At 41.7% G+C, this 20,116-nt stretch overlaps 1 protein-coding gene across 1 annotated transcript in view; it reads left to right on the plus strand.

Annotated features, from left to right (window-relative positions):
- Positions 1-11,991: 11,991 nt before the first annotated feature.
- The window catches only part of DSC3 (desmocollin 3), a gene marked incomplete at both ends in the record, with an annotated part of 47,574 nt that continues 39,449 nt past the window's right edge, over positions 11,992-20,116 (plus strand). The window contains 2 exons of the mRNA XM_080714706.1: positions 11,992-12,018; positions 19,984-20,068. Coding sequence (XP_080570832.1) covers positions 11,992-12,018; positions 19,984-20,068 — 112 coding nt within the window. The remainder of the gene's footprint in view (positions 12,019-19,983; positions 20,069-20,116) is intronic.

The raw sequence follows: 20,116 nt of genomic DNA on the forward strand, positions 1-20,116 counted from the left end.
GAGAGAAAGACAAAAAGTAGGTAAGAGCCGGTTATGGTGGCACATGCCTGTAATCCCAGTACTGGGGAAGCTGAGTCAGGAGAATTGAAGGTTCAAGGCCAGCCTCAGCATGATAGTAAAATCCTGCTTCAAAATAAAGAATAAAATAGAGCTGCAGATGTGGCTCAGATGTAAAATGCCCTGGTTTCAGTTCCCAATAACACACATGCACGTGCGTGCGTGCACACACACACACACACACACACACACACACACACACACACGGTAAAGCATAAACCAAAGGAGAATAGAGCAAAACAAAAAGTTCATCACCTCCAGGCAGAGAGGAGCAGAGTTTTCTAAATTGGAGGAGGCTGTGGTTCTAAGACTGTCATATACCCCTGACTAATAAGGTATTTATTTAGTATGAAGTGTTCACTATGCAGTGGTTAGTATGAAGGCAATGAGAATGCCTATCTTTGTCCCATATTTACTGCCTCATAATGTCACGCATGATGGTTTTGGTGAGCTGAGTAGGAGAAGAATACCAGAATAATGTGGGAATTTTTTTCCCCTGGCAAATGCCTTTGAGCATCACAGTAAATTGGGAAAATTATGTTTCTTGCAAGCAGAGGAAAATTTTAATGGCATGTGCAGTTCATGTGGAAGCCATACAAACACCAAGCCCAAGGGTTAGAACAAGCCCTCCTTCTCCTGGCCTGGGGAGAAAGAGCCATGACAGCTTCCTAGCAATAGATATTTCTGGCTTTGAATATGTGGGAGAAATGCTTCCTTAATACGGGTTTCTACTGGAGTTTACTAAAGGGAGAGATTTTAAAATAAAAAAATATGGAATACAGACAAAGACAAGAAGGCAATAAGGGGCAGAAGCTGCAACACATTTTGTCATGCCTCCATGAAAGGGTGTCATGAAATACAAAAGGAGATCAAAACCTTTCTTTTTAAACACAGATCAGACGAAAGCTGCAAAGAGGCTTAAAACATGGGGAATGGGGTGCTACTTTTAAATCAGAATAAAACTAGTTTTAAAAAGGGATTCTTTGAGCTGGGCATGGTAGTATACTGTGTTGCAAATGACTGTAACTTTTACTTTAAGGACCTTGTCTTCTTGCTTCTTCTGAGGGAAGCCAAGTATCCACACTTTTTGTTGCCCTAGAAAGGGCCATTATGTCTCTAACAGTCATACAGGACCTGAAGCCTGAATGTAGCCACCTGAATGAGATTAAAAATTGCACTTATAAACCAGGCGTGGTGGTGTATGTCTGCAATCCCAGTACTTGGGAGGCTAAGACAGGAGGATTGTAGGTTTGAGGCCAGCCTCTTCCATTTAATGAGGCCCTTAGAAGCCTAGTGAGATCTTGTTTCAAAATAAAAATTAAAAATAAGGCTGGCGATGTAGACTGGAGCTAGAATTATCCTTATTCAATTCCCAGTACCACACAAACAAACAGAAAAAAAATTAAAAGGATGATCAAGAGGAGGACTAGGCCAGAAGCCCTTGGACAACTGAGAGGGAAAATCTGGCACTCTCCCAGTGAACCGCCATCCCTTAAACTCCCTTCCTCTGTGATGAGGGTGTGGAGAGCTCAGCGGGCGGCCTAGCAGAGCAAGGCTCGCACGCCCTAGTGTATAGACCTGCTTTTGTTGGTGCATTGTAGTCTCACATCATAAGGAAGATGAGTGACAAGAGACAGACAGGCACAGAGCTCTTGGTGCCCTCGTGTGTCTGCCTACCAGTGACGTACACGGTGTAAAAGGGAACGTGCAGAAAATGAGATGCTCCTTATCTTATGTTACGTCCTAAAGACTCGCGTGTGCTTGTTACTTCCCAAAACCTTTCAGAAGAGAGAAATCCCAACTGTCAGTACACCAAACGAGGGGGAGTTGAGACCGGCTGACACTGGTGTCAGTGACTTGGGGCATCACAGAAAGGCAGGTCTGTAGCTTTCTGCTGATTAGCATTCACTGAGCAGACCCAAAGGCATAAAAGAAAAGATGTCTTGGTCATATCCATGATCACAACTTCTTTTCTTCCACCTATCCCAGGATGTCAGGAAAGGGGAAAGCAGAGGTCTCTAATTTCTTCTTAGATCTTCAGAACATTACAGAAGCTGAGGATAGATAATTCATCATTAGAGGATTGAGATGGTGCTTATTATCTACTTAATGCTTTCTCCAGTCGGGAGTGAGAAATCTCTTTTCGCTGGTGTCTCTTTCTTTGGGATTGGAATCACTTATTTTGAGAATTAATTTTAAAAAGGCTATTTCTTATTCTGGAAGGCTTGCAGGAAGATTTTGGCCAGAGAGTCTGATTTTTTTGTTTGTTTGTGTGTGTGGGTCTGGGGATGGAACCCAGGGGCATTCGACCTCTGAGCTACACCCCCTGCCCTATTTTTTATTCTTTATTCTGAAACCAGGTCTCACTGAGTTGCAGAGGGCCTCACTAAGTAGCTGAGGCTGTCTATGATCCACAATCCTCCAGTCTCAGACTCCCGAAGGCTGGGATTACAAGCATGCGCCACACTCCTGGCTCAGAGATTCTGATTTTAAAAGTGAATTATTATACTTAAGTCCAGAACTTTCCCTGATGCTATCTAAACAGAAATGTGAAACTGAGACAGTCAATTTCATTGAACATGTGAATAATGCTGAAGTCATTCTAGAAAGAGAGAAACAAAATAACCTTCCTGGTAGCTTGTGTACACACTAGGAAGATCACTAACTCCTCAGCTTTTTTAATGTTCAGGAAGGATCTCTGGATTGAGGATTTTTAGGGGGGTGGAGATGTGGTATAGACCTACCCAGATGTATGCAAGTTGATGCTGGTACTTATCTGCTAAGATGGGGTTTGCTGAAGACCTATGCCAGCCAATTCAGGAGTTCTCAAAGGTGGGCGAGCAGTCACCGCTTTGAGGGCATAAGAGACAGCCGTTCTCAGAGAACCTGGAGGCATGACTCTGCCATTCAGAACCACTGCTTTACTTTTATATGCCTTTACATGGAAGTACTTGGTATTAACAATTTTTGGCAAAACATATTTTTACCAAAATTTCTCAGCATACTTGGGTGGATACAAACAGCTTTTGACCAAACTTATTTTTACATAAATTTCTCAGCACACCTAGGTACAAACTACTTTTGGCAAAACATATTTTAACATAAAATTTTCAGCACACACCGGCTCCAATGAGCTCAATTCCCAATACCATGGTTGGAAAAACATCCAAAATTATCCAAACTAACATCATACAATTCATTCTAGTTGCCTAGCCACAAAAATCAATTCTATTTAATATTAACCTAAATAACAACATAATTCTGCAAAGCGACAGAGCACGTTCACACTTAAGGCTAAACAGAAATTTCTGTACAGAAAATTCAGGGGGCTTTTTCATTAGAAAGGAAACAAAGATTACAAAAGATCTATAAAGGGCACAAGGAATTTTACTTCTATGTTTCATATTTTAAAATACAAAGTGTACAATTTTCTTGAGTTCTTTTGATCTTTGTTTAGAAAACACCAAAAGGGGAGGCCTGGCCTGGCTGATCTCTCTGTCATTCATAATAAACTTTAAGTAAACTTATCCTTAAGTACTAAGTGCTATACTTATTGTTTCTACCTCAAAAATTAACTGCTAATTTTATCTGCTATTTTGACCACTATGTATTCTATTAGCTTATTCTGACCCAACCACCAAACCCACACTGAACTTATTCTATTTCTCTAATATACAATGTCTACACCTAATTTTCAATAACACCTATTATATTGTTTACTAAGAAAATTCTTTTGTGCTTTAGTGAGCAGGCAACAAGGAGGTTCCTGCCTACTTAACCTCTCCATAAAAGTATTTTTTCGTGCCCAAACCCATTTTCCTTTAACACTTACTCTCCCTTCTCCATCTTATATTATTCCTTTAGGGGGGTATTAATTAGCTCTGGCCCCCTGAAGTGGCAGCCATGGACACTCTTTCATCATATAAACTGGCCCGGTTAATTTTGCAGGCATCACGTCACGTGTTTCCTCAAAAGACTCAGCATCTATAAACATCTATAATTGTTTCAATTTTACTAGTCAAAGATTCTTACTATATGGGATTTTATGAATTTCTGTGCAATCTCCAGGTTTCTTAATACCTTTTATTCTGTAAAATCTTCACATGCAAAGAACAGCATGTCTCATTGAGACTACCTAGAACATTTGGCTTGATTAATAACCCAAGTAGAACACAGAATACAAAACAGGGTCACTGTGAGCATGGTCTTCCTCCTCCTCCTCTCACTGGGACCTTGTCAAACAGCTTGAGGGACTCAGACCTCGCCAGGATATAGCTTACTATAATACGAAAAAGGCAATGCAAGTATGATGTTTGAAGTTAATGCAATAAAAGTACCAAATATTGCAAACGGAGCCTGTCTCATGCACACTAAATAGTTGATTGGTGGAAAGTCACTTGTCCTATACTGACACAAGGCAAGGGCTTGGCAAATCGAGCAAGATGATGGGAAGAGGAAACACTCCAAGTGATGAGCGCACGTATGTTCGTCTCACTTTGAATCTCATTCTGATGTATAATTATGTTGCATTAATAAAAGTATATAAAAGGAAAAGGCAAAATCGAGATTAATAAATCTTGAAGTAAATAAAATTGATCAAAGCTGGGTATGTTTGTGCACGCTTGTAATCCCAGTATTTGAGAGGCTGAGACAGGAGGATTTAGGTTTGCGGTCAGCCTCAGCTACTTAGAGAGCCCCTCCCCAACTTATTGAGACCTTGTTTCAAAATAAAAATAAAAAGTAGGGCTGGGGGTGTAGTGTGGAGGTAGAATGTTCTTGGGTTCCATCCCCAGTACTGCAAAACATAAAATAACATTGAGCAACACTTCACTATTAATGAAGAAAATAATAAATGAATGCATGTTGAGTTAAATAGCATACTGCTTCTAGAGAGCTGGTGGAAGAAGCTGCTCCTCTGCTTCCCGGTATGATGATATGTGTCTGAGCTGGGGATGTGTCCTGCCCAAGCTGATGCTGAGATATGGTCCTCCAGAGCTTCTGGGAAAAGAGAAGGCTGATGGGGCAGTGAGTCAGGAATGACGTGGACATAAATGACACATGAGCTCTGGCATTAAGCCTGCTCGCTCCTATAACCTTCAGGGTTGAGCAATGCCCCTGTACAGACAGTGTGTGCAATGGGCTCCTGGGGACAGGAGAGCACAGCATGGGAAAACTAGAGTCTCACCTGGTAAGAAAGAGATTTCCCTGCAAAGGAAACCAAGTGAAGAGTTACAGGATGATTCCAAAGGAGAAGGACTCTGAGTCCAGGCTTTGTTACACTGCTCTTACTCAGTTACCTTAAGAAGTCCAGGCCAGATGTGGAGGCACAGGCTTGTAATCCCAGCACTTGGGAGGCTGAGACAGGAGGAGCTACTGGGGGCATAGCTCCGAGGTAGAATGCTCCTGGGGTCACATCCCCAGTACCTAAAAAAAAAAAAAAAAAAAAGTCCAGTTACTCATACAACAGGGCTTTGTTTACTCAGTGGAAACTCACATTCCTTCCAGCCAGGTGAGAAGTCCCTGGGAACGTGCTCCTTCCCGCTTGAAGGATTGTTTCCAGTAGATTGCTTCCAGTAGGGACTATGAAGATGTTAGCTGAGGAAGAAGAAGGCTGTTGTGACAGTCCTTGATTCCTCGAGACTGCAAATAACCTATCCTCTTGTTGGCCAGCCTGCTCTCTGTGGAGTGGATTTACTGCAATGGTGTTACTTGAGACCAAATAATTGTTAAGTTGTTGTTATGCTGGAGATTGAATCTAGGGACATTCTACCTCTGAACTCCCCACAAAGACCTTTTTTATTTGAAACAGGGTCTCACTAAGTTGTTGAGGGCCTCCTTAAGTTGCTGAGGCTGGCGGCGAACTTATGACCCTCCATTCTCAGCTTCCCAAGTACTGGGATTACAGGTGTTGGTTGAAGCTTTTCACCAGCCCCAAGCCTCCAGAGGTCTTTTAAAATGACCACAAAGCCAGGGACGCTTTCAATGCTTCTTTGGGAAATTAGGGGAGGGCTAGTAGTTCCATGGTGACTTTTTGTTCTAAATCATGCGTATTCCAGAAGTGCTTGTGAGCTAATGTTTCATGCAGAATTCTCTTTCTGTCACAGGAAGGAATGCTCAGGCTTTTACCTGGTTTTAATTTAAGCTTCTTTTCCTACTTCTCATTTTTCTGGCTAGCAAATTTGTTTCAGATATCAAATGATAATTGCGGAGAGATTTTATAAAAAGTGTTTGAGGTGGACTACGCTTGCCACAAGACTGACCATGGAAGGACGAATGGGTGTGTTGGACCTGCTGGCTTTGAACTGAGCAAGGCCACTTGGCACAGTGGGCGGGGTGAGTGCTCACCTCCGAAGATCAGTTAACCTTCCAAGGCCAGACGTTTCTCTTGGACATAAAGAGAGAACTCTTCTTAATTATCTTCAGTTTGCTTTCTGCTGAAAACGTCACAGTTTATTTGGATTCCTGAAGCTTTGTATTTTTTTTTAATCTAAAATCACTTCCCATTCTTATCCTTTATTATTACACTTATCTTTCAACTGAAACAATCATAAGGGGAAATGATAAATTGCTTTTCTTTTACCATAATAGGCTTTATAATTTGAGGGGTAGAATTTCTTTTGTTTCTTTTTTATTTTTTGCAGGTCTGCGGATGGAATCTAGGGGCATTTGACCTCCTCCAAGCTACACCCCCCAGCCCTATTTTTTATTTTTAAACTGAGTCTCACTGAGTTGCAAAGGGTCTCACTAAGTAGATGAGGCTGTCCACAATGCATGATCCTCTGGTCTCAGCCTCCCAAATGCTGAGAATACCAGTGTGCACCACCAGGCCCAGTGAGATAGGATTTTAAAATAAAGGCATGTCGCTGGGCATGGTGGCGCACGCTTGTAATCCCCGCGCTTGGGAGGCTGAGACAGGAGGATCGCACAAGTTCAAAGCCAGCCTCAGCCACTTAGTGAGGCTCTCAGCAACTTAGTGAAACTCTGTTTCCAAATAAAATAGAAAAAGGTCTGGGATTATAGCCTGGAGGTCGAAACCCTCTAAGTTCCACCCCTAGTACTACCAAATAATAATAATAATAATAATAATAATAATAATAATAATAATAAATAAAATAAAGGCATGTCAGAAAAGTTTTTTATGCTTCATAATGTCTCATGATGATTTAAATTAATTTATCATAGACGACATCCAGTTCTAACTATATTTGAACCAAAACTCATATTTTAAATTATAATTCATATTGGAAAATGTAAGTAATTAAGAAATTTAATTTATCTTCAAGTCTGATTTTTTGCTCCTGGGGATTGAATCCACAGGGTAGTTGTCATTAAAATTGTCTTTAAAGCTTTTCCTCTAAATTATAAAACATGCATTGTTTGTATTAGAACTTAGACTAATATAATAGACAAGTATATACTATAACAAAATAGAAAATTCCATAATAATTATTAATCTACATTTGATTATTAGTATTCTTTAACAACTAGTATTTTGCAATGTGAGTAGAAAATATCTCTATTATGCGTTCCTACAGCTTTTCCAGTATAGATTGTTACAACTTTTATAGAAGCTAGAAGTAGCAGGCTTACAGTCAGCAGGCTCAGCACTATGCTCATACACAGCACAGCACAGCCCAAATGGCTAGAGGACAGCACTTTTATGGTTTCATACTGTTCAGAAGACAGTCATAAGCAGGGCGTGGTGGCGCACGCTTGTAATCCCAGCATTCGGGAGGCTGAGACCGGAGGATCGCGGTTCGCGGACAGCCTCAGCTACTTAGTGAGATCCTCTGCAACTCATTGAGACCCGGTTTCAAAATAAAGAATAAAAAGTAGGACAGGGGGTGTAGCTCAAAGGTCGAATGCCCCGGGTTCCATCCCCAGACCTGCAAAAAAAAAAAGAAAGACAGTCATAATCAGGTCAGACTCTAGTTACTATCAATACAAATTTGAAATAATAGAAAAACGAAGAATGCTTAGAATAGAGAAAAACACACCAAAACTATATATTCCCCGAGTACTAAGGAAAACCTTATTAAGGCAAGCATAGGTGCATTAATAATGTAAAAACTCGTCAAAGTGACCCTTCTGCCCCAGCACTAAGTAGCCCTCTTTAGCCAGATTTGGTTCCCAGCCTTCTGAGCCGGCAGTCCCTCAGCTTCCTATTCGCAGCTAAGCTGCCTTGCCTTGCCGGGAGCATTCTCCTGCCCTTCCCTTCGCTCTGTTTTCAGCTCAGGTGTTCTTGCGTCCTCAGAGGCTTCTTCAGATGAATTGGAGCCCTTGCTCCAAAATCTTTTGGCACCTCTGTCCTCACTTCAATTCCTCATTTCTTAATCCCCTTCTCTGGCCAAGTGACGCCCAAGAAGGAGAGCAAGGGAGACGGGTGTTGGTATCTGGTTTCCTAGTCTGTGCTTCAGAAAAGCCAATTCTACTTGTGTTTCCAAAGACTGGCTGAGGCGGGAGGAGATTTTGAGGAACCTTCTGTGAGGGTGTGGGCAGAGGTGAAGGTTTGGAGAGAGGAGAACTTGCTGGCATGCAGAGAAGTTTGGGGTGCTTTCTCTATGCCTGGAAGAGCCTTTCAGACAGATTCCCCCTGACGGATGGATGCTTCTGGTGTCTGAGAGATGACTGGGAAGCTGAGCCATTATGGTGTCTGAGTCCTGAGAACTGAAGGCCAGGAGTTTTAGGGATGTCCTAGACCTACTGGAGCATAATATGGCTTTGACCAGCTGTCTATTAGAAGTGGCTAGGGTGCGGCCTGGTATGGGGGCTGCACACCAAGGGCTAAGGCAGGCTCAAGGTCAGTCTCAACTAAGTGGAATTCTGTTTGAAAATAAATAAAATGAAATAATAAAATAAGATAAAACAGGACTGGGGGTGTAGCTCAGAGGTAGAACCCCCCCTTGGTTCAATCTCCAGCCACACACACACACACAGAGTGGGATAAATGAAGGTCAGCACACCCTTTCCTGTACTCTGGACTGTCAGAGTTTAAGCTTTGGAATGGACTTTGAGAAGCAGAAGCAGCAACACACACCTGAGAGGGCTCTTGTGTCTCCAGCCTGAGGGGCTTAGAAGACATACAATTCACTTTAGAGAGAAGCAAAGGGGCATGGCCCAACTGTTACAGGTATGCCTAGCAGACTAATGACAGCGTTTCTGCCCTCCTAAACTTTCTTTTGCTTTTGGGCACAACTGTTTTGTTGTGAATTTTCTTTCTTGCAGTCCCTGAGATTATGGTCTAGGGACTGTGAACGCTGGGAAATGTTATTGAATGGAATATTTATAGGCCTTAGTTTAGGGTAAAAGTGTTGTGCGATAAATTTTCCTTTGATCACAAAATGAAAATTTTTTGGTTTAGTACTATTAGACCATTTTTTTTTTAGTTTTAGTACTATTAGACCATTAAAATTTTTTGTTTTAGTACTATTAGACCATTAATTCACATCTAGGAGCAAATTCTTTCTTAGAAGGCTCATAGAATGCCACAAAAATGGCAATAAGTAAAGCTTAGTGTACGTTCTCGCATCTGGGGTGTGTAAAGAGATGGCTGAGGCTGAATCAGACTTTCTGTTACTTGGTTTTAAATCCTGGCACAACACATTCCAGGTTATTCAAGACCATTCAGGGTAATTTTTGTTCAGTCATTTATTTTGTCCTGTTAGATGCGCTTAAAACACGCTTAAAACACTTAGAGTCTAAACTCTAAGACACAGTTTGTTGGGGAGCTGGAGGGAGCAATCTGCTGGTCCAGGCCAAGGGCGTCCTGCCGGGCGGGGCGGGCGTGGGCTGGGGGAGCGGCGGGCGTGGGCTGCCGGGCCGCTTTCCCGCCAGCGAGCGCGGCGCGGTGCAGGCTCGGACAGCTCCCCGCGGTGATAAAACTTGAGAAATAGCTGGGAGGGGCCGCTCGGCGTCTCCTCGGCCCAATCCGGTTTCAGAAGAGAACCCGCTCCAGGGCAGACGAGCTCGACAGAGGCCAAAGGGGCCGGGAGACGACGGCCCGCCGCAGATCGCTGCAGCTCCGGCCGGCGCCCCGATGGCTGCGCTGCGCGCGCGTCTGCTGCTGGTCCTCCCGGTGAGAGAGGCGAGCCCGCGGGGAGACCCAGCCCGCTCCCGCCCCGGCTGCTCCACCTTCCGTTGGAGTTGCGGTCGGGTCCGGAGAGCGCTCCGGGCGCCCCGGGGAGGAGGGAGAAGCGCCCGCGGCCCCGCGGGGGGCGAAGCCGAGAGGAGGATGGGGAGGGGAGGGGAGGGGAGGAGAGGAGGGGGAGAGGAGGGGAGGAGAGGAGGAGGAAGGGGAGAGGGGGAAAGGAGGAGAGGAGAGGAGGGGGAGAGGAGGGGAGGGGAGGAGGAGGAAGGGGAGAGGAGGGGAGGAAGGGGAGAGGGGGAAAGGAGGAGTAGAGGGGAGAGGAGGGGAGGGGAGGAGGAGGAAGGGGAGAGGGGGAAAGGAGGAGAGGAGAGGAGGGGGAGAGGAGGGGGAGAGGAGGGGAGGGGAGGAGTAGAGGGGAGAGGAGGGGAGGAAGGGGAGAGGGGGAAAGGAGGAGTAGAGGGGAGAGGAGGGGAGGGGAGGAGGAGGAAGGGGAGAGGGGGAAAGGAGGAGAGGAGAGGAGGGGGAGAGGAGGGGAGGGGAGGAGTAGAGGGGAGAGGAGGGGAGGAAGGGGAGAGGGGGAAAGGAGGAGTAGAGGGGAGAGGAGGGGAGGGGAGGAGGAGGAAGGGGAGAGGGGGAAAGGAGGAGAGGAGAGGAGGGGGAGAGGAGGGGAGGAGTAGAGGGGAGAGGAGGGGAGGAAGGGGAGAGGGGGAAAGGAGGAGAGGAGTAGAGGGGAGGGGAGGAGGAGGAAGGGGAGAGGGGAAAAGGAGGAGAGGAGTAGAGGGGAGAGGAGGGGAGGGGAGAGGGCGAGAGGGGGAGGCCCGGCCCCCAGCTCGCATGTGCTGCGGACCCTCGGAGCTGCGCCCTGCACTGCGGCTAGGGCCCGTGCCCTCCCTGGGCCTCTCGGGGTCCGCCGGCCGGCGGGGTGGGCGGCGCTGGGCGGGGGGGTGGGGAGGTGGTACCCGGACCGGCTCTGGGGAGCGCTGCCGGCGGCTCCGGTGCCAGAAATTCTGCCGCCGCTGGGGACGCGATCCGCACGGAGAAAAAGTTAGGGACAGTTCTCCAAGAACCTGAAGACCTGAAGGGGGAAACTGGGAATTCTGACAGCACAGTTACCGTGGGAACTTGAGGCCCAACCAGGGTTGCCCCGGGACTTTGCGAAAGGGGCTGCGGACTCGTACCCCTCGCTGAGATCGCGAGCCCGAAGGGGCCGCGGGAGGGGGAGCCAGTCCCCGGGCCGCGTCGGTCAGCCGCCTCGCAGCGCCAGTGGGTCCAAGCGCTACCCTCCCTAAACCAGTGAGTTAGGAACACCGGGTTGGTCGTCGTGGTCCAGATGTATTTATTTAAGGATAAGAAATTGTAAAAATAAGCCAGTCGACCTTCTCTGCTACTGTTCCAACAAAATGTGGGTGGAAGAATTGATTTTTCACCAATGTGGATCGCTCGCTAACTGTGTTGTCCTGTGGCATGTTGGAATGCATTTCCAGCATTTCTATTTGAGAACATGAAGTTTGTGTTTCGCATTTTCTTTGGGAAGAAGTTAGGGAATCGTGTGTTCCCAGGATTTCCAGTATTTGCTGGAGGGGGGGGGGGGCTCACAGTGCAAGGAGCTTTCTGGGTGGGGATCAGGAAGGGGGTGCGCAGTTGGGCCACAAAAGAAGAAATAGCGAAAGCCCTAGTTCTGGTCTATGACTTACTCATTTCGGATTTTCAAAATGAATTTCATAAAGTTTAAATATTATATTTGTAAACTTGAAAATTAAAGTTTACACAGAATGATAATTTCTTTAATCCTCAACCCCCTTCCCTCCACAGTTTACACCACTTTCTGCTTTTTCCATTTAGGTCGAATGGGTAGATTAAAACCACTTATGCCTGTATGGTTTTTGAGTATTTAACTCCTGACTTTTGAGTACAATATCAGCTTTTTAGAAATCTCTCCAAAACAATTGCTGGTTCTCAGAAAGTTTTTTCAAAGCAAGTCTCTAACACAAATCTGAGACTCTTATCAAGAGCTGTCCCAGGGAGTCAGAAGCCTTCTCAAGAGTCAGTCTCCTCTGTCTGTCTGTCTGGCTCCCTCTCTCCCTTCCTCTCTTCTCAGGGCGCTTTTCTCACCCACACTAAACTGCCAGCACATAGTTTCTAATAAACAGAGTGAGGAGAGACAGGACAATTTTACGTTGTTGAAAGTTTCAAAGTATTTTTTTTTTTTTTTTTTTGTGGTACTGAGGATGGAACCTAGAGGCGTTCTACCTCTGGTCTACACTCCCAGACCTATTTTATATTTTATTTGGAAACAGGGTCTCGCTAAGTTGCTGAGAGCCTCACTAAGTAGCTAAAGCTGGCTTTGAACCTGCTTGATGCTCCTGTCTCAGCCTCCCAAGCGCAAGGAGCAAGGGGATTACAAGCATACACCACGGCTCAAAGTATCTTTTAGAGTTCTTATCAAACCCACCGAGGGAATTCATTGTGTTATTTCTTTTGTACTTATGAATGATATGTTCTTGGACACAGTCTATCATTTTGCTAAAAGAGCTCTTTTTCCAAAGGAACTGTATGATATTTGTACCCTCTCATTTTTCTCCCCCTTGGGGTACACATGAACTCTATGTGCAAATGACATCGACAAATGTGTGTTCCATCTTCTCAGGTTTTATTGCACTAATTAATGAGAATAATGTGACTTCTTTCCCAAAAATACTTTTTTAACATATTCATTATTTTTACAATAGAAGAGGATACAATAATTTATGCTGACTTTTATGTCTGTGGAAAAAAGTTTCAGGTAAATAAGTAAAGGAGAAATACTTTATATTAAAGGCACAACTGTGTGTGTGTGTGTGTGTGTGTGTGTGTGTGTGTGTATGTGTGTGTGTGTATAACTGGGGATTGAACCCAAAAACACTTTGCCTCTGAGCTGCATCTCCAGATAATACTTTTTTTTAAATTTTTAAACAAGGTCTCAGTTACTGAGGGCCTTGTTAAGTTGCTGAGTCTGGCTTTGAACCTGTTATCCTCCAGTTTCAGCCTGGCAAACAGGGATTACTCGTGTACCCCACTGTGTCCAGCTCAAAGCCACAATCTTAACAAACTCAAGGTGTTAGTACATATTTAGATTTATGCATTATCAGTTACCTTTGTACAGGAAAGTCAGTGGTGACTCCTTTTTTTTTTTTTTTTTTCTTTTTGTGGTAATCGGGATTGAACCCAAGAGGATTCTATAGTTTGAAATGGTCTCACTAGGTTGCAGGGGGCCTCACTAAGTAGCTGAGGCTGGCTGCGAACCAGAGATCTTTTTGTCTCAGCCTCTCAAGTACTGGGACTACAGGCGTGTGCCATCATGCTCAGCTCCGGTGGTGACTTCTGAGTAAGTGAATGAATGTGAGCCTGTGCACATTTTTGGTCCTATTGTAATCGCCCCACACTTGTACACCATATATGACACCCGCAGTGACTTCATTAGTCATACTTTCCATTTAGCCAGAATTCCCATCTTACAGTGAGTTTGGTTAGAAATAAATTTATTAGAAGCACTTAATAGAGATGTTTGAGAATATAGAAAGAGTGAAAATATAGGGAGGTATGTTATAGAATTTGTCTTTGAGGTGGTAAGCATCTGAAAGATCATTTTGTAGAAGGTAAATGTGCACAGGATCAGTGAAAGTTGTAAATACTGTGATCATGTGCTCACTCAGGAGGATCCTTTATATCTCAGGCACAGCACAGTTTCCATTCTGTCTCTTTACAGGACTTGGTATAGAGCTCCAGGTCCCTGTGGGGGAGGCCAGCACTCTAAGCCAGGCCTCCTGCCCAGCCCGTTAGGGGCTTTCACCTATTGAAGAAAGGTGCTACTTAGCATTTTTCTGTGTGTGTGTGTGTTGATGAGATTGAACAACACAAAAGTAATTACAAATAACCCCTTTAATTTTCTCCTTCTGTGGACATTAGATCTGCCAGGATTTAATGATTTTTGCTCATAATATTGCAGCCATATCATTAGTAAAATTAATAGGACACCATAAAATGAAACAATTATTTTTTCCAAGTTGCAGCAGGCAATACTTTGTTATAATTTTTTAAAAACTAAATTTGTTTTATTTATTATTTGGCATTAGAGATCAAACCCAGGGCCTCATACATGCTAGCCAGGTGCTTTACCACTGAGCCACATCCCTGGGTTCCCTTTTATTTTATTATTAGTGTAATTTTTTGCTCGTGTGGTACTGGGAATTGAACCCAGAGGCATTCTACCTCTGAGTTATATCCCCAGCTCCTGAGTCTCTGGTACCACCAGCTTAAATTTGTGAAATTTTAAAGTCACTTGTAACTCTAGTTTCTATAAATTCAATATTCAAATTTACTCTTGAGAGTTCTATGTTAAAAGGGATTCTTTTATAATTCATTTTATGAGGATTGTATGAAATTGAATAATAGTAGCTTAATATCACCCTGGGAATCATATATGTGAAATACTGAAATAAATAGCAGCAATCCAGACCAATAGTATATTGAAAATGCCACTCTGTCAGCTGGGAAAACATATGAAACATGTTTAGCAATAATCATGTTATATTTTTCTGAAAAGAGATTAAAGGAAAGGATTAAAAGGGAAATATCTACTTGTCATTTGGCCAGCTATAGCAATATCTCCATGGAAGATCCAACAGTAGATACTGACAAAGTACTGAAACCGATAAAAGTTAGCAAGTTTCCTGGATTAAGACCACTTTAAAAATATTATCTCTCTAGGCCATTACCAGACAAATAGAAAGTATAGGTTGAAAGGATTCATGTTTAGTAGAGCAACAAACAATATATCTAAAATTAATCTAACAAAAATGTGAAAGACCTTTACATCAACAATTCTAATGCTTAATTGAAAGGCAAAAACTCAATAAGTACATGGAGAATGAATCATGCTTATGAATGGACATAATTCAGCCCTAACTTGCTAAATTATCCTTAAATATATTAATGAAGTGAAATCTCATGAAACTTGATCAATTTATCATGACATTTTGACAAAAATTTTAAAGTCATAAAATTAATTGAAGGAGAGGATATGATAAATATTAGGTTGAGTGCTATAGGGGCTAATAATCTAAGTTAATATTATTTCAGAAATACACAGTTACAGTAGCTAATGAGAATGAGAGCATTCATAGCACAACTTCTGTTGTAGGTATGTATCCTAATATAGTGATATCAAGGTTGCTAAGTGCGGGATCACCTATAATAGGAAAAAAGGAAAAATAATATAATAATTATGACATAAAGGAATGATCAAATAAATATATTAGCATAGATTGTACTTTTGCATATGTATATACGTACAGTATTTACAGTTATGTTTTCATGAGTTACTCTTTATGTAAAAATGTTTTGTACTTATATCAGAATTGACATACTTTGTAGTTATTATTCTGTTATATTTTTCTGAAATTACTATGTGAATCAAAATTTGAAAGAACCTTTTACTTTCTAATTTGTAGAGGGGAATATGAAGATAGTATTTTTTTCTACCAATGACATTTCCTTTTTTGTTTCAAACATCTTTGCTGAGGTATAGTTTACATTCCATAAAACTTACCTGTGTTAAGTGCACAATTCATTGAATCTCAGCAAATTCAGAGGATGCATGACTTTTACACAATATACCTTTAAAACATTTTAATTGTCTTAAAAAGAAGTTTTATTTTAGTGTGGTGGTGCATGCCAGTATTCCCAGTACTCCGTAGCTAAGTCACGAGAATTGCAGGTTCAGGGCTAGCCTCAGCAGAGTAGTGAGACCCTATTTCAAAATAAAAAAAAGGGCTTGGAATGAGCTCAGAAGTAGAATGTCTCTGGGTTTCAGCCCCAGTGACGAAAAAAAAAAAAAAAAAAAAAAAGGAAAAGAAATAAAGTCTCATGCCTACATACAATTACTCCCTATTTCTACCCCAGCCCTGGACAACCCCAGCCCTGGACAACCATTGATCTCTCTCTGTTTGCCTTTTTGGAACATTTGATATAAACAAAATTATCCAACACAGACCCTTTTTTTGTGTGTGTATTACTGGGGTTCCTGGAGGCCCTTCTATGTCCGGGCTACACTTCCAGACCTATTTTATATTTTTTTTTTATTTGGAAACAGGGTCTCTTAAGCGAGCAAGGCTGGCTCCGGACCAGCGCGATACTCCTGTCTCTGCCTCCCAAGCGCAGGGATTACAAGCATGTGCCAACAAGCCCGGCCAACACACACAGACCCCCTTTTTAAACTGATTTCTTTCTCTGGGCATAATGTTATTTATGTTTGTCCATGTTGTAGTATGTGTCGTTGTTTTGGTTCTTTTAAAATCTGAATAATATTCCATTTTATGGAATATTTAATGGAATACTGTGAATGACGCTGCTAGGAATACTCTTGTCTACTTTTTTTTTTTTTTTTTTTGGGTCTGGGGATGGAACCCAGGGGCATTTGACCTCCAAGCTACATCCCCTGCCCTAGTTTTTATTCTTTATTTTGAAGCAGGGTCTCACTAAGTTGCGGAGGGCCTCACTACGTAGCTGAGGCTAGCCGCAAACCGCCATCCTCTGGTCTCAGCCTCTGGAATGCTGGGATTACATGCGTGTGCCACCACGCCCAGCTTCATGTCTACGTTCTTGTGTGAACAACATGGGTTTTCATTTCATTTTGATATAGTGGGCACTGGAACATATCTTGAACTCTTTGAGAAATGGCTGAACTGTTCCCCAAGTGTCTGAGCTACTTTACTTTTTTTTTTTTTTTTTTTTTTTGTGGTACTGGGGTTCCTGGAAACCCATCTACCTCTGGGCTACATTCCCAGACCTATTTTTATATTTTTATTTTGAAACAAGGTCTCTTAAGCCAGCGTGGCTGGCTTCGAATCTGCGCGATTTTCCTGTCTCTGCTTCCCAAGCCCAGGGATTACAAGCGTGCAGCACCAGGCCTGGAACTACTTTACATTTTTGCCAGCAATGCATGAAGGTTCCAGTTATTTCACATTCTCACTAATAAGTTGCTCTTTTTTATTTTTCTATTTATTTTGACCTTTGTAGTAGTATTTAATTGTGTTTTAAATTAGTATTTCCCTGATGTCTAATAATGCTGAGCATCTTTTCATCTGTTTAATGTTCATTTCTATTCCTTGTATAATGTCTATTCAAAGTTTTTTGCCTATTTGTGTTCTATTTGTCTTTATTATTGAGATGTAAGATTTTTATTTATTTATTTATTTTTAAATCTTATTTTATTTATTTATTTATTTATTTATTGGTGGTACTGGGGTGGAACCCAGAGGCTTTCTACCTCCGGGCTATACTCCCAGACCTTTTTTTTCTTATACTTTATTTGGAAACAGGGTCTCACTAAGTAGCTGAGGCTGGCTTTGAACCTGTGTGATCCTCCTGTCTCAGCCTCCCAAGTGTAGGGATTACAAGCGTGCGCCACCATGCCTGTTTTTTTTTATTTTTTTTTAAACAAAATTTTTATTGAACATAAATGGTATACATTTAAACTATATTTGGTGCCCTCTGCCCCCCTTCCTCACTTTCCCTTTCCCCCCTCCCACCAATGGTTGTCCAGGTTAACCGTGTCATATTCATAATTTTACACATATTCAGATGTAGACCCTCATTAATCAAGATCAGCCTTCCTCCTCTCCTATCTTTCCATTCAAATTTTGCTGGTATTTCCCCTCCATTATCTGGAGTCCCACTGGTATCCTCTGTGTTTCCTAGTTTGGGCATATTAGAGGAAACATATGTACCTTCTCCTTCTGTGCTTGGCTGATCTCTAGTTTGCATTCCCACCAACAGTGTAAAAGAGTTCCTCTTTCCCCACATCCTCACAAGATCTTTATATATAGCCGGGCGTGGAGGTGCACGCTTGTCATCCCCACCCTTGGGAGGCGGAGACAGGAGGATCGCGCAGGTTTGAAGCCTGCAGCGCTGGCTTAAGAGACCCTGTTTCCCAATAAAAATATAAAAAATAGGTCTGAGAGTGTACCCCGTAGGTAAAAGGGCTTCCAAGAACCCCAGTACCACCAAAAAAGAAAAAGAAAGATCTTTATATATTATGAATACAGGCCATTTGTTATTGTATATTTTTAACGCTCCCTCCCATAAGTGAATCGTATCTTCATCATGTCATGTGAAGAGCAAAAGTTCTAAAATTTGTTCTAAGTTTTGTTCTCACTCATGGTTTTGGTGCTCAAAGAAATGATTGCCTAATGCAGGTTCATTAATAGTTATTCTTTAGTTTTCCCTTAAATAGTTTAGTTATTACATTTAGTTCTGCTCTCAAATTCTTTTTGTATGGTGTGACTTAGGAATCCATATTCACGTTTTTGCATAAGGATATATAATTGTCCCAGCACCATTTATTAAAGAGAGATTTCTTTCCCTTGAACTTTTTGGAAGTTAAGCATGAGTTAAAAGCTTATTTAGAAGATTTCAATTCTATCCCATGTATCTACATATTTATTGTTATGTGAGTAAAACCCTGTGTTAATTATTGTAGCTTTGTTGTAAGTTTTGGAATTGGAAAATGTAAACCCCCCAATTTTATTTTATTTTTTTAAGTATACTTTCATTGATGCATTGTAATGATAGGTTAAAATGAAGTTCAGAGTGATAGGACCGTGTATGCACACTGCACTTGGTGTGTTTTCTTCCAGATCCTACCCGGATACCTCTGGCTGTCCATAAATATTATTGTGATTGATACTGATAACTTCATATATGAATTAGCATTATTTGAACTGTTTTCTCAAGTCTTGCATTTCCCCTCCCCAAATCCCCTTTTGCTATTCTACTGGTATCTCTCCTCATTTACCCAAAGTCCCTTTTGTCCCCAAATTTCTTCCTATCTCACTTATGCTATCTCATGTTGTATATAATATTCTCTAGTTTCATCCATTTTACTGAGAATGACATAATTTTGTTCTTCATTCAAAGCCAAGTAAAATTTCATAGTTTCATAATCAATCTATTGATGAGCAGCTAGGTTGGTTTCATTATTTGCCTATTTTGAACGGTGTTGTTCTCCTTTTTCAAGTTTACTTGAGGCCCTTGCGTTTTCAAAAGGATGAGTTGCCAATTTCTTCAAAGGAGGTAGCTGAGATTTTGATAGGGTTTGTACTGAATTTGTAGATGACTTGGGAGAAATGTTTTCTGATCCATGAGCCTAGGATATCTTTTTATTTATTTGGGTCTTATTAAGTTTCTTCAATGTTTTATTGGTTTCAGAATTCAATTTTGCTCTTTTTTGACTAAATTTATTACAAAACATTTTATTCTTCATTGCAAGTGGAACTGTTTTGGTTTTATTTTCAAATTTTCTATTGCAAGTGTATAGGAATTTAATCAACTTTATATATTGCATCCTGTAGCCTTGCTGAATTTCTTTACTTGTTTTAGTTAGTCCTTTAGTGTCTTCCTTCGGATTTTATATATAAAAGCATGTCATTTGTGAATAGAAACAATTGTGCACGCTCCTTCGAAATTTGAATTTAATTTTGTACAATGTTGAATAGATAATTTTGTATAATGTTGAATACAGTGAGAAAAGACATTATGTTTTATTCTTGATATTAGAAGAAATTATTCTTTTTTTATCCATTAAGTATAAATAAATTAGTTGTAAGTTTTTCATAGATGTCCTTAATCATATTGAGCAATTTTCTTAATTTTCTTTTGATACCTACTTTCTTGAGGATTTTTAAATGGTAAATAGCATTAGATTTTTTCAGTTGCTTGTTTTGCATCTTTTGAAATGCTCATATGGCTTTTGTTCTTTACTTTGTACTGTACTGTATTGATATGATATTTCTTCATTCTAGGTCTTCTGTTTTGCTGGTGAAGCCTGTGAAAAGGTGATATTTAATGTACCTTCTAAACTAGAGGCAGACAAAATAATTGGCAGAGGTGAGAAAATTTAAAACAATCTTTTGAAAATGCGAGTTTAGTTGTCCT

This window comes from Muscardinus avellanarius, assembly GCF_963383645.1.
Source record: "Muscardinus avellanarius genome assembly, chromosome: 17".
NCBI lineage: Eukaryota > Metazoa > Chordata > Mammalia > Rodentia > Gliridae > Muscardinus > Muscardinus avellanarius.